At 41.5% G+C, this 14,999-nt stretch overlaps 1 protein-coding gene across 2 annotated transcripts in view; it reads right to left on the reverse strand.

Moving 5' to 3' along the window:
• afg1lb (AFG1 like ATPase b) overlaps positions 1–14,939 on the reverse strand; it is a 30,958-nt gene extending 16,019 nt beyond the window's left edge. Inside the window, exons 1-6 of one of the 2 annotated variants that reach the window (XM_085431974.1) lie at positions 14,096–14,939; positions 13,565–13,872; positions 8,128–8,191; positions 7,931–8,032; positions 7,550–7,677; positions 3,905–4,004 (exon numbers count right to left, since the gene is read on the reverse strand). In XM_085431974.1, coding sequence (XP_085288100.1) covers positions 3,905–4,004; positions 7,550–7,677; positions 7,931–8,032; positions 8,128–8,191; positions 13,565–13,872; positions 14,096–14,210 — 817 coding nt within the window. In that variant the 5' untranslated portion in view covers positions 14,211–14,939. The remainder of the gene's footprint in view (positions 1–3,904; positions 4,005–7,549; positions 7,678–7,930; positions 8,033–8,127; positions 8,192–13,564; positions 13,873–14,095) is intronic. The other variant, XM_085431975.1, reaches the window with a different exon arrangement.
• Positions 14,940–14,999: the final 60 nt, after the last annotated feature.

Below are 14,999 nucleotides of genomic sequence, written 5' to 3' on the forward strand. Positions count from 1 at the left end.
ATTAGTAGCACCTGGCCGCTAGTTACCCTACCCTAATTCCTGTAGAAACAGTACAGATGTTCTTAATTTTTCACACAACCCTTCTAAAAGTTTGGCTTGACTTTTAAAAAATAAATGCCATATTTTTTGGACTATAAGGCGCCAGATTATGAGGTGTACTGTTGATGAACGGGTCTGTTTTCATACATAAGGTGCACCGGATTATAAGGTGCATTAAGTGACACAAAACAGACAGATAAGTCAAACTTTACTCAACTCATTCTTCTTGCTTCCTTCCCTTCCGTATCATTGATTCATTAATGTTGAATTCTCTGGCAGCTGCTCTATTCCCATGTTGTTGCAGCATATTAATGACTAACCTCGTATTGTGGATGGATTATCTCAGTTGTTCTCCTGACTGAAGTTTGGTCCATTTACAGCATCCTGCCATGCGATTGCATTTGTCCCTAACCATCGGGAATCCTCACGTTAACTTTTATCAAGTGGAAAAAAGTTAGCGTTCATCCTCCAGCCACTGTGTTTATGGTATGCTATCATAGCTGTGTTGCTAGGGATTAGTAGCACATCATTATATACCAGCTAGTCCAACTTCAGTAACCCTACAAAAGTCACTGCTGTTTAGTTTTCTGTCTTCATTTATGTTGGAAGAGATAGCAGAGCTGTACGTTTGAATTTTTTAGAAATCTCTCAGTCAGAACATGCTATGTATGTTTAGGTGAAAACTAGTGCGCTAACTTCCTGCTAACCTCTAACTCTGTTAAATTTAATAAATTCTGTTTTCATGGATGCCTGGATGCTAAACTTAGTTGTTACACCTGGTAAAGGAGCAGCTGATCATTTTATTAAAGATGAAGGAATTTAGACAGTTTTGAACTCTCAGTCACGCTGCAGTGTTTGTTTGACTTTGGGACCTGAATTCTATGATGTGCTTTGTTAGTCTGTTTCTCAGCACTGACCCGAACAAACAAACAGAAACTTAAAATGACTACGGCCAAAATGCAAACACTGAGGCTTCAAAATATGGAACCTAAAACCATTAGTCCATTTTTGTAATCTTCTTCTTCTTTCGATCTCTATAGCGGATCCCCTGCCTCCATCTCACCCTATTCCTAGCATCATATGCGCGCCTTCACTCCTGAAGCTCCATATTTAATGCCCTTTGTCAAGTGTAAAGTAAATTCCCATATACTTTACACTTGTATATGGGAATAGATCATTTGTTTTTCTGGTGTTCTATTGCTAGCTTTGTACACACTATAAGTGTAACATAATAAGAGGCACTGAGTTGCATTTGCTGTTACTTCAAGTTGCTGAAGTCTAGTGAGTTAAGCTACTGCTAAGCTAGCGTATGTAGACTCAACAGTGTCAGCCCAGTCAACACAGAACAGGAAACAAAGTAGTGCGTCGGCAGGTGACAAGGCGATCGTGGCTCAAGAGTTGGGAGTTCGCCTTGTAATTGGAAGGTTGCCGGTTCGAGCCCCACCTTGGACAGTCTCAGTCGTTGTGTCCTTGGGCAAGACACTTCACCCGTTGCCTACTGGTGGTGGTCAGAGGGTTCGGCAGCCTCGCCTCTGTCAGTGCGCCCCAGGGCGGCTGTGGCTACAATGTAGCTTGCCATCACCGGTGTGTGAATGGGTGGATGACTGGATGTGTAAAGCGCTTTGGGGTCCTTAGGAACTAGTAAAGCGCTATAAAAATACAGGCCATTTACCATTTACAAGGCCAGAGCAGCACTGCTAATGAGTGAGGAGACATGTGCCACTGCACACTTTACTGGAACTGGATTAATACATAATTCAATAGAGCCTAATAATTAAAAACATTTGCGATCAGTGGAATTAAATGGGCTAATGTAAACTGCATGCTATCAACTATAATGCCCCCCAATCTAAAAAAAAAAAAAAGACACCATTTATCCCTCCATCCCTCTTCAGCTGCATTAAACCCCCATCAAACAACAAAACACTGAACGTTCTAGCACAAACCTATCTCTGAATTCCCCCTCCAAGCATGTCTAGGGCTTTTTGATACTAGCATCTCCACATCAATGAACACAGAAAATGCATGCCTTTCATGTCTAGTTGTCTCCTATGGCTTTTAGAGTTCCATTAACCATGTAATTAATACCAAGTAGCCTCTCTATCAAGTTTCCCTGGTTTGGGGCTTTGTTCTTAATAGCTAGTAAATATCAGAGACGCGCATCTTTGTCTATGAGAGCCACCTTGTTGCCATTCACTCCGTACCCACTCAAGGCTTTGAGACATCGACATTACATGTACCCAAAGACGATGAAGACCTTAGATAGCACATCATGCATTTATCTCCACGTTGATCACTTGCTAATTCCTTCTCCATCCTTGCTCTGCGGGCAGTAAATGCAACATCAAAGCCTGTTAAAAGATGGCGTCATGTCTAGGCGGGAGAGGTGAGGTGTTTTTTTGGTCAATTGCCGTAAACAGGACGCAGCTGGTTCAATTCTTGCAGGAGAAAAGTATTTTGAAGACAATTGTGGTCAAAATAAAGTAATCTATGGTTGTAAGTACCCTCACTGGCAACTTTAGGTACACCTATTCAACCTTTTGTTAATGCAGATTTGTTAATTATTCAATCACAGGGAAGAAACTCAGGCGTATAGAGGCATATAGAGTCTAATCGACCTGCTGAAGTTCAAACATTAGATGCATCAGAAAGGGGAAGGAAAGTGATTTTGAGTTTCGTATGGTGAATATTTCAGGAACTGCTGATTTTCTGATGGTTTGCCTGCACAGAGTGAAACAGAGTGAGCACCATTTCTGCAGTTCAAAATGTCTTGTTAATGTCGGAGATCAGAGAAGAGCAGAACTAATAGCAAAACCTGTTGTTACAACCAAGGTATGCAGAAGGGAATCTCTGAATGTACATCATATCAAACCTTGAAGTAGGTAGGGTATACAGGAAACTGAAGCTTGAATTTGCACAGACTCACCAAAATTGGTCTGAGTCTCAATTTCTGCCGCAACATTTCAATAGTAAACAAGATGAAATGGCTCCATCCGGTGCTTTATCAATAGTTTAGGCTGCTGCTGGTGATGTAATGGTGTGGGGGATATTAGCTTTGTATCAGCTCAGCATAACTTTACTGCTACAGCCTGTCTGAATCTTGTTGCTGATCACGTCCATCTCTTTATGAACGCAGTGTATCATCTTCTCATGGCTGATTCCAGCAGGTTAATGCGCCATATCACAAACCGCAGATCATCTCAAACTGTTTTCTTGGACAATAAATTAAGGTTATTGTATTCAAATGGCCTCCACAGTCATCAGATCTCAGTCCAATAGAGCACCAATAGAGTTGCATCACAGATGTGCAGCTGATAAATCTGCATCAACTGCATGATGCAATCATGTTAACGTGGTGAATCTGTGCCACAAAGAATTAAAACAGCCCTGAAAGGAAAAGGGTGTCCAACCCAGTGCTAGAGTGGTTTACCTAATGAAATATCAGTTGAGTGTATATTAGCTTTTCACTGGCACTGTCAGATTATAAATGGAGCTAAATTTCCCCAAATTAACAGTTTTCAGACTCATGAAGATGACAAAGCTTGAAACTACATGTTTGGAAGCTGCAATGAAAGACATCAAATTTCTTCTATTTTGAGATTTCATTATTATCTCCCACTTCAATATCTATATTACTGACAATTTGTAGTCGCAACCATCTATCTTGGTGTTGACAGTGTTTTCTGCTGAGACGCTAAAATTACAGCTGACTCTCTTGGTTTTTAACTCATTGCTTTAAATAAAATTTTAAGAAAAGAAGTAGAATGGGAAGACATGCACAAGATATATTATTATTGCTACAGACTACAACAATATAATTAATAAGGAATAGCTAAAACGTGCATAAAATGTTTGCTGGTCATACCATCAGGGGGTCTGTTGGAGGTAGCCACCACCACCACTCCAGTTTTAAACAGCGTCTCAAACAGCTGCTTCAGGATCATGGCGTCGGCAATGTCCGCCACCTGATTGAAGAGAGCCAGAGAAGTCGAGGAGCATCTCATATTATTCCTTTCTTGCCACACCTGTGTGTGTGCACGAGTGTGTTTGAGGTCACAACATGCCATCATCACTCCATGTTGATCAGTGTCATTCAGGTGTGCTCATTCAGTCCTTTTTGTGTGGTCATTGCCACCCAAACTTACGTGTATACACATGGATGCAAACACACACTCAGGCACTTAAATTTACTGCAAATGGTCAAGAACTGGCCTTCCGTTGAGTGGAGTAGCTGAGGCGAAGAAAAAGACCTGAGCTAATCAACGAAGCCGAAAAACAAGAGGAATGAAAGAATAATAAAAACAAAGCAATGCGAGGCAGGACTGGGGTCATGACGGCAGACAAAGCTTCTATCAAAGCATGTCCACATAAAGGCATATTAAAGTGCATGTGTGTTGTATGTACTAGACACAAGGCTATACGGTGTGACAATACATAAATCCAATTCAACTGTCTGCTGTTGAGTCCACAATGAACAAAGGTCGATGACAACACTGAAGCAAGGACGTTTATGAGTCGCTAGCTGTTAAATGAAGAGCTCTGACCTTTCTATTACTAATCCAGTGCTCTCACTTTTGTTCTTATTCTCTCGTCTGCGTCTCTCTCTCTCGAACCTATGTTGTTCTTTTGAACACCTATAAAGGGAGAAATGTTACCCTGTGATTGGCGGTTGTCAAAGCGACATTTATTTAACGTGATGCTCGACCGATGAAAGTTGGGCACAAAGGATTTCCAACCTCTCTGGTAACTTAAAGTTGTCGGTCTCATGTCAACAGTAATTTATATCCTGTTAAATGACAATGTTTCCTCCCAAGAAGATGTAAAAATGCACAAACAGAAATCCATTGTGAGAAAACCGCCTCACTGTAATGCCAAATTCTTGACCCTTAAAGTACTTTTCTTGTTTAAAAACCCTAAAAGAAAATGTCTTGAATAAAAGAAAGACTTTGCAGTCATGCATCTGTCCCGCCCTCTCCTCTTATTCCCTCTTACCTACTTTCCTGTATATAACAGGCACTTCTGATGGCCATACCCACAGCATATGCTTCCTTTCAGACTCTGGAGAGTCTTCTGCTTTTTGCATATTAGCCCCACTGCCCTTGCCAATACTTGATTAACATTTGTGTTAAAGCCTTGATTTTGCTAAGGAGAGGTGGCTAAGGGCATCAAATTAGCGTGTGTGTGTGACTGTGTGTGCGTGTAATGAGAATCAACAGAAAGCCAAGGCTCAGTGTCTCTCTGAAGGGGCCCCCATTTCCTGCGACCACAGGATTTTATTTTCATTTCAAAAGAATCATTTAAAAATGACCTTTTATACAACATGGATTTGTTTATTCATGTGCCCTCCACACGGGCATAGTATGAGGGGCAATATTGATTGCTGAATGACTAGGGGAAGAGGGAAAGAGAATGGGTACCCACAGGATGAGAAAGGTGGAGGGGGACTGATGTAGCACTTGTGGAGCACAAAAAAATAATGGTGCAATCTCTGTCAGCCATTGCCGATATTTAAATGAGCATCCAATTACTCAAGCGGCTGTCAGTTTACAGCGAGGCACACGGGTGCCAAATTAAACCTCTTTTGATGTTACACCTCTTTATGTACACAACCTATGAGCAATTTCACAGAGGCTACACAGTGACTGAGGCCCTGAGACAATGATGCTCGAGCGTTTTCTTCTCACTCTTTCATGTTCTTTCTCACTCTCTACCCATCTTTCCATCTTGGACCTCTCAATGGCGAGTATTCATTAGAGGAGCCGGGTAGGGGTCGCAAAAGGAAGGAGGGGAGGAGAGCTGGGGGGGGGGGGGGGGGGGGGGGGGGGGGGCTACAAATTACTGATAATGGCATGGCGCTAATGAAGAGAATGGAAAAATGTCATTAGCATTTAAGAGGATAAGATCCATCTGACCCGCCGCCGCCAGTCGCTTTCTAGCTCCACTCACTTAAGGAAGCAGGAGAGTGCGACTGATACCCAGAGCTTCATTTGCATGGCTGAGTGGTGGAGGATGCTGATTGGTATAGCCCCTCGCACCCCCCACACCCCCAACTCTCCCAACCTCGCAACCTCTTATTTATGCATCACAAACAACGCGCACATGTCTACTTGTTTCCCCCGCCATTCACCGGTAGCAACAGTCGACAAGCGAAAACAGCAAAGCTGGCGACAGCAAACAAAACAAATCAATGAGAATGCACAAACAGCGCCGCGGTTTAAAATGTGAAAGACGGCCAGATGAAAGGAGCGGCTCTTGATCCACGCAGATGCACGGAGAGTGATTAGAGGGAGCAACTGCACCTTCTGTGACCTCTGACCTGCTGGCATTAACTGTAATGATATCAGTAAAAGGAGCAACATTGTGCTGCTAACAGATGTGTTTGGCTGGCTATTGATGAATGCAGAAACACGTGTTTTTCTTCACTACAGTGAATGACTAACAATCTCACAGAGAGTAGACAGCCTCAGTAGTGGTTCTCACCTCTAATGGTGAGAACTTTGTGCATCACTAATGACTCAAGGGGGTCCTTTAGTTGTGTACAGTGTGGCTGTAATGGTTTGAGAGCAAACTATTGTGAGATTAAACAATGTACCTTTATCTGTCCTAGTAAACTATAACTAAACACACTAAAGAGAGAAAATACAACTGGAAGTCATTTTGCAATTGTGCTATATTTAAAAGAGGCCACTAGGTGTCCCCAGTCCTGTTTTTTATTTGGATTAGAAGCACGCAGTTGTTCACAGGAGAACTCTGAACTTAAAATACAGAGAATGCAACGTTGAACAAGTTTTTTCTAGTTCCTTATCTTGACAGAAATAGAGGTCAACCTTGAAGCAATTGCTGCCAATTGCTGCCAACTGCAGGAAATAAACAGCAGTTTATCGCTTTGTTTTATTCTTTAAAGATTTTAAGATGTCTGATTTGTGAGTTTCTGCTGACCCCAGCATTGAGTTGGGTTGTTGTACAATAAAGCAACACTTTGGTAAAAGCCAACTAGTCAGATTCACTCTAAACAATGTGAAATATTAGGGAATAAAACTTGAAAACTTCATAAACTCCCAGTTATTTCTTTTCTCTTTGTGACCTCTTTTAAAACTAGGAAAAAGCACGCAGATATTATTTATGAAACATCCAGCCTGACTTGACAGACACGTATCCCCGTTTTATATTAATAGCACATGTAAACAATAGCATGGCAAAAATATAGAAAATTTAACTAGCACTATATTTATCAGTGAATATATAAAGCACATGGCTTTCAATTAATGTGTGAAAACCCCTAGTTCGACACCAGGAGGAGGCACAAATCACTGGCGAGGCATCCAGGACAAAAATATATCCACATCAGACATACTGAGCCATCCGCTGTGGTGCTCGTTCGCGAATAAGGGAGCAGCTTTAGTCAGTATATAAGTGCAATAGTTACAAATATCAAAACACGTAACAGTATTTAAAATTCTCATTGTGTAATGTTCCGCTTTACAACAGTGCCTGTGACATGGTTGCTCACCTGAAACTCGTCAAAACACAAGAGGCAGGTCTCACTGCTGATCTCCATGGCAACCGGTGATATGGGGTCATAGGTGAACATTTTCCCTAACCTCCGTTTTGGCAGGCTTTGTTTCCTCCGATGGATCCCTTTAAAGCAGCACACAAACGTCAGGCACATCTTAAAGCACACCTGCGACGGCAACCCAAACCCACTGACAGTGCTGAATAAAGCAGTAATTTCACCTGTGTGCATAATGGTAGACAATTAGCAGGACGGCTTCAGGACAAATAGAGGGATAAATATAGGATCTCCGGTGCACGGGGAGTCGGAAAACTTCTACAAAGTCATGCAAGGAAACATTGGGCTGTTAGAGCCGAGGAATGGGAGGATGCTACTAACTTTTGTGGATGTCCAACATGAAGCCGTTGAAGTGGACTCGCTTTTTGCGACTGTTCTTCACATGGGAGTAAAACAGATCCATAAGCATGGTCTTCCCTGTGCCTGAAAAGGTGGGAAAACCAAACCAAAGTTATTATGATAACCATAGAGATGTTAGTTTGTATAATGATAGGAGCTTTTTCTGTATCCAAGCTCACCAACATCTCCATATATATAGAAGCCTTTGGGTGGTGGTGCTGGTGGTGGTGGAATGGGTTTCTCCTTTGGGACAAAATATTAAAATTAAGATGATTGTAGTGCGTTTTTTTGCTTTTTTACATGAATCTCAACCAACATAATCGCTGAAATTTATTCACAGTGATTATTTCCACTCTATAGCTAATGACTTAAATAAACTTCTTCATATTGATTCCAATAAATGTCTGAAACATCATCTAATAAACAAAGTATGCTAAGGCATTAAGCCACCACTACAGTGTGAGGTTTCACAATCTCCAGACTAGCCCACTGCAGGGGAGGAAGACAAAGGGGATCTAATCAACAAGACAAGCCAGGGTTCCCACGAAAGAAAAGCATCATCAGAGGAACAATGGAGGGATTTGTCAGACAAAACGGAGAGGACTGGATGAGGCTCCATACGAGATGGAGTGGACTTGTCTGTGCAGCCTGTTTAGCGCTGCTAATTGTGATACGGTACTGTTGCATTGAGGTGCTGCTGGAAGTCATTGTGCTGCCTGCCTCCTATTATCAAAAGATCCTTGCTTCAAAAAAAAAATAAAAATCTTCTGTGTGGAAGCTGAGAATATCGAGTAAAGCCAAAAAGGACCCAAGCCATGTGAACGAATGTGCCGTCAGCTTAATCATCTGTAATAACAATGTGAAGAATATCTATGGGTGGCCAAATTATGGATCTTTTTATCGCCTTTAAAAAAACCTCTGTTGTTCAGGATCGTCCATCTCTGTAACCGGGCAACACCAAATAGCTTTGGAATTAATCATTCACTAAACAAAAAAAGTACTGGTCTCTTTAAATTTAATTTAGTTAGAGGATGGTACTCGGTGTCCACCGAACTCAGTGTCCATGCACAAGGGGCACTTGACTCTGGTAAAATGTGGACAATGGCAGTTTGAAATCCAAATTAAAAAACAAGCTTGCTATCCACCCTCTCTCTCTCTCTCTCTCTCTCTCTCTCTGTCTATTCCCGCTCCACCCCTCTCTACTTTTTACCCACCCCTCCATCCACTGCCTGTCCTGGGCTGGATGTGAAGTACTGGAAGAGCCTTTCCTGTTTGCTCTGGCATAACAGTGTGTGACTTCTCCCTGACTTCCCAAGCTGCCCTGTAGCATGGCGGGGTAATTGTCAGTGGCTGGAAACCATTCTGCTACAGCAGAGTGGCGAAGGACAAGACCGTCCCTCAGCCACTCTGTCTAACTGAGCTCTGTGGCCTCGTCTCACCTCATGCTGCAGGATATAGACTGGCACATGAGTGGAAAGTTCACATGCAGGACATGGTCATTTTGGCTTTAGGAAGAACTTCTTTTGACCACTGCCAAAAATGACTTGCAGAGGCATGGTCGGCTAAGATCGTCAGAGCCCGAGTCAAGTTTAACTCACACAACTGTCCTGCTGGAGGCCTACCATGTGCAGGAGGACTCCATGATGCAGGTCTGTCTTGAAGAGGGTGGATCCCACTGAACAATGGCCCATTGTCAGCCAACCATCCGCAAAACCACGCCACATTGGGTCAATATTAAGTCAAGTGTACTCTCCTCACAGACTTGATCAGTTAGTGAGGACAATGGCGGCACTTTCACAGAGAGAACAGACACCAAAAGGACAGTGGTATGACCTGATTCAAACTGGAATAATTGCATAAGTACTCCAGTCAGTGTGTGTGTGTGTGTGTGTGTGTGTGTGTGTGTGTGTGTGTGTGTGTGTGTGTGTGTGTGTGTGTGTGTGTGTGTGTGTGTGTGACAGACAGAGCAAGAAGTAAGGTGCAAAAGGAGAGGGGTGGGTGTGAGGGTGGTTGGTGGTGGTGGTGTTGATAGCCTACCACCAAAGTATTTGTCAGAGTCCCAAATCAAAAGCAAAAAGGACAAGAATGGCTGAGACAATGGGGATCCCCTCATTACTGCCCGGGGACGGTGAGAGAGTGAGAGGGGTGCCGGGACGGGCCCAGCGGGAGGTCCTCCCTGCTGCCTTCCAAAATCTGTGCCTAACTCTGTGTGTCTGTGCCAGCCAACCAACAAAAAAACTCCCACCACCAAATAGTAGACAGTCAGCTCCCCTGACCTAAAAACAACAACAGCCCCCCTGCATTATGCCGTTCCAAAACTCACATGCACAATAAACTTCCCAGACCCCTACCCTCCCTTTGACCTGAGCCCCACGGCCACCATCGATGATACAACAGGAGAACAGGGAAGTCGACTCTGTGAAGTCCGTCCATATGTTAGATATCAGTGGTGCTTTTTAATCCAACGACAATCCGGATCCAGACATATCTATGCTGCCTTATGAATCCTAAACTGTTCCCCAAATAATGTCCAGCGTAATGCATCCTAATCCAAACGATGCAAATCCGATGCTTTCAGTTTTTGTAATTTTTATTTATTATGTAGGAATATTTTGAAGAAATAACACTGGTCTTGACCCTGAAAAGGAGTATAAATACCCTTCAAGACTGTCTCATTAGCTTTTTTCCCCGAGGCTTTCAACAGTATTGCATGGTCTTCATTGGTGAATGGAGGCAACAGACTGACAAGCTTTTTTTTTTTAAATTTTTTTATAACAGCTACTGAGCAGGTATATTTTAATAGTGTAACAAACTACCTTCCCTGATGATGAAGACTGTGTGAGATGTGGTTGAAAGCGCTGGAAAAAACTTCAAAGTGAACCTCGAGTTTAGAGTGTTTTAAATGTTTGTCCGCATGGCTCATCCGTCTCTTCGCAGAAAATGAAACTTGTTTAAAATACAGTGAAACACTGAGTCGCTAGTTGCTTTAGGCCACAGTGATTAGACCTCTAGTGAAGTCTGTTGTTCTTACGTTTAACTCTGGTGCTCAAAAATGTCGACATGAGGTTGTTTAAAATTAATCAAGGGTTTGATGATGCACCTTTTGATAAAAACAAATATCATATTTCATGAGTACAATAAAATATATTATTACAGTTAAATGAACAATGCATTTTTTTTTAACTTTTTACATTCAATTACAATAAATTTGATTTATTTATATAGCACCAATTGACAACAACAGTTGCTTCAGGGCATTTTACACTGTAATGTAAAAACCCTACAATGTTTAAAACAAAGAAAAATCTCAACAGTCACATGACCCTTTATAAACAAGAACAGTGATAGTGAGAAGGAAAACTCCCTTTTAACAGGAAGAAATCTCTAGCAAAACCAGGTTTATGGAGGGGCAACCATCAGCAGAGAGAAGGATTTTAAATTTAATTCAGGCTTTAACAGGCAGCTAGTGAAGAGAAGCCAGTATAGGAGAAATATGCTCTCTCTTTCTCGCTCTTGTTTGTACTCTCACTGGAGCACTTTGGATCAACTGAAGGCTTTTTGGGAAACTTTTAGAACAACCTGATATTAATGAATTATAGTAGTCCAGCCTACAAGTGAGGAATCTGTGTTGCTCTGAGACAGGATGTTTCTAATTTTGAGGACATTGTGCAGAAGAAAGAAAGCAGTGCTAGATATTTTCCAAGGTAATGCCATGTAAAAGTGAAATATCTAAAATGAATTTCTAGTGAGACACTGTTTTTCTAAGATTTTTTAGGTCTGAGTACTGTGACCTTTTTTTGTCTGAATTCAGAGGTAGGGAATTAGAGGTCATCCAGGCCTTTATGCCAGTATGATATGCCCGTAGTTTAACCAGTTGATAAATACAAGGTAACTGAGATAAAATATTTTGTGACTGAAAGACAGAATTGTTTTTACACCGCCACTGTGTGTGTGTGTGTGTGTGTGTGTGTGTGTGTGTGTGTGTGTGTGTGTGTGTGTGTGTGTATTTCAAATCAAACAATCGAAATGTGATTGAAGTGCAGATTTTTAGCTTTAAATTCCAAAAACAGTTAATGCAAAGTTAATTACAACTATTTTTTTATACATAGTACCCTTTTTAGAGGTTCAAGATTAATTAGACAAAATAACGTGATGAAAATCTTTTGCATCAATGCCTGAAGTCTAAAACCCATGAACATCACCAAATGCTGCGTTTCCTCCCTGAGATGATCTGCTAGGGCCTTTACTGCAGCGACCTCGAGTCTGTCTACATTCAGTTTTGTCTGCAGTAACTGAAAAAAGCTGGTTGAGATCAGATGAGTGACTTGGTCATTGAAGAGTATTGCATTTCCTTGCCTGGAGAAACTTGGACTGCTTTTGCAGGATGCTTTTGGGTCATTATCTGTTTGCACTGTGAAGCGCTGACCGATCAAGTTTTGCAGCATTTGCCTGAATCTGAACAGAGAGTATAGCCCATCACACTTCGCGATTAATCCTCCTACTTCTATTAGCATTTATGTCATCACAAGTGACTCAGTTCTACAGAGAACCATTTATGTCAATGCCAAAATACTTTTCTCATTGTCTCATTATTTTCATTCAAGTTCATCTTATTTTACCTAAATATTTGTTTTCAAAACTACGCAAGCTCTCTTTGGTTGAGGTGTACAGAAGCAAAACTACAAAAAAAACGTATCTCTCAATCAAATGAAGAAAGAAGAAGATGACATTTACCAGTGTCATACACTTAACCATGTGTTACAACCAAGGTATGTAGAAGAGCGTCTCTAGACACACAACGTGTCCAACCTTGAAGCAGCTAAGACCACATCAAGTGCCATTCCTGTTTGCTCAGAACAGAAAACGGAAGCTATAATTCGCATGTGTTGACCAAGACTGGACAATAGAAGATTAGAAAAATGTTTCCTGGTCTGATGAGTCTTAATTCTTATTGCAACATTTCAATGGTAGGTTCAGAATTTCGTGTAAACAACATGAAAGCATGGCTCCATCCTGACTTGTATCAACAGTTCCAGCTGGTGGTAAAGGTGTGCGGGATATTATCTTCAGCCTTTTAGTACCAAATGAGCATTGTTTGAACACCTGAGCATTATTGTTCACCATGTCCATGTCTCTTTTATGACCACAGTGTAACCACTGCTTCTAATAAGATAACGCACCATGTCACATACCTCAAATTCTCTCACACTGGTTTGTTGAACATGGCAGTGATTTTGCTGTACTCAAAGAAAACCTTTGTGATGTGGTGGAAGAGGAGATTTGCATCATGGATTTAAAGCAACTGTGTGATACAATCATGTTAATATGGAAGAAAATCTCTGAGAAATGTTACCAACACCTTGTTTAATCTAGCCCATAATGCACTTCTGAAGGGGAAGGGGGGTATACCTAATAGAAGAGTGTATTATATTAGTAAGTATACATAGAGTGAAGAAAAAAAGTCCTGATTTTTGCAGTAACTGACTAGCTGTGGTATATATTGGGGATAAAAACGGGCAAGTTGTAGCTTCTCTGAAAAGCCAAACCTGCCTTATTCACTCCAACCATGGTCAGCACAACTTCTCTGTGATGATACATGAACAATCATGTCATTACCTTTTCAGTGAGCTCACTGCCTTTGTTTTCGCCTGCTCTGGTGCCACTGTGATGTTGGCTGCTGTCATCTTTTGAGTTTAGAATGTCTTGATTCAAGTAGATACTGTTACTGTAGCTCTTGAGGGTGTGCTGCAGCTGGGCCAGCTGCTGGAGAACCCGTCTCTGTTGGGCATCCCTCCTCAGGAAGCCACCCTGAACGAGGCTATCAAAGTGCACAAGAGTTTCACTGGAGCCACACGTGTCTGCTGCTGGAGGATCCGACGAGCAGGACGATGCAGATGAACAGCATGCCCTCCAACTACTGTAACCTTGAAGCATTACACCAGAACACGTCAGTGTTACATGCAAACATAAAATATGCCTCGATATAGTATAATCTAGATGTTATAATATGATTCCAGTAAAGCTGTATTAAAACATGTCGTAGCAATAAATGTGTAGTTGTAGCACACGGAATTTAGATAGAGGAAATACAGTCTGAAACATTTCCCGGACGGGTTAGACTCTGCACGTTGGCGCAGAGTCGCCTACCTTTTCCAGAGAAACTGCTCGACAAACAACAAATCTGACGTGAAATCAAAGGAGAGTCTTTGAGGAAAAACTTCAGTGAGCGACTGACAGCGGCAGCAGCCGTGTAAGTCGCCATGATGTTTCAAAACGCTAAAACTTTATTGAGATTCATCCACACAAGCGTTTCGCAATAGCACGACGAAGGGGCGTTTAGAATACTTCAAATTTAAATAAATGTCACGAATGTATCTCAAATCTATAGTATCTATACACATAAACCTATAAGATTTTGCGTCAAAGGAACAATATAATTATACATTTTTATAAAATTTATAGTTTGTATTCTGTATTATGTCGATTTTCTTTCTCCGTTTTTGACTATAAACTGTTATTGATTGCCAATTATTATGACTAACCCTGTGAACTAGGTCTTTCAAGGAGAATAATATAATACTGACCATTAAATTTCTATATTTCGGTCGCTTGGGGTGTGACAGTAACAAGTTTCCGTTCTAGCAGTCACTTTATATTATTAGCTGTGTTTGATCTGGGTTGTAGGGTAAAATGAACACGTTTGTGTCTGTAGTGTAGTAATCGATGTGTGTAATGTGCCCGCTGGCAGGTTGTAAATAAATCGAGCAGGGGGGTGACAGAGAAGCGTCAGCTGAACCTCAGCTGATCGGAAGTTCAGCTCTACGGCATTTCAAGCTGGCGAGAGTAAGTGACTGGGTGATACCGAAATTTGCGTGGTTTGCCTTCAGAATAAACTATGAAATTTTTATTTTTAGCTCTAGCAAGAACAACATTCACGTGGAGAAATTAAATAACAATATATCTCATCTTTAAACTCGGATAAGTCAGGAAATCAGACCGTATTTTAACGTCAGTCTTCATTTTACATACACAGCATTCACCAAAATCCTTT

The sequence above is a fragment of the Copadichromis virginalis genome, linkage group LG15 (assembly GCF_057382275.1).
Source record: "Copadichromis virginalis isolate Kocher_CV1m ecotype Utaka linkage group LG15, C_Virginalis_male_GT1.1, whole genome shotgun sequence".
Classification (NCBI taxonomy): Eukaryota; Metazoa; Chordata; class Actinopteri; order Cichliformes; family Cichlidae; genus Copadichromis; species Copadichromis virginalis.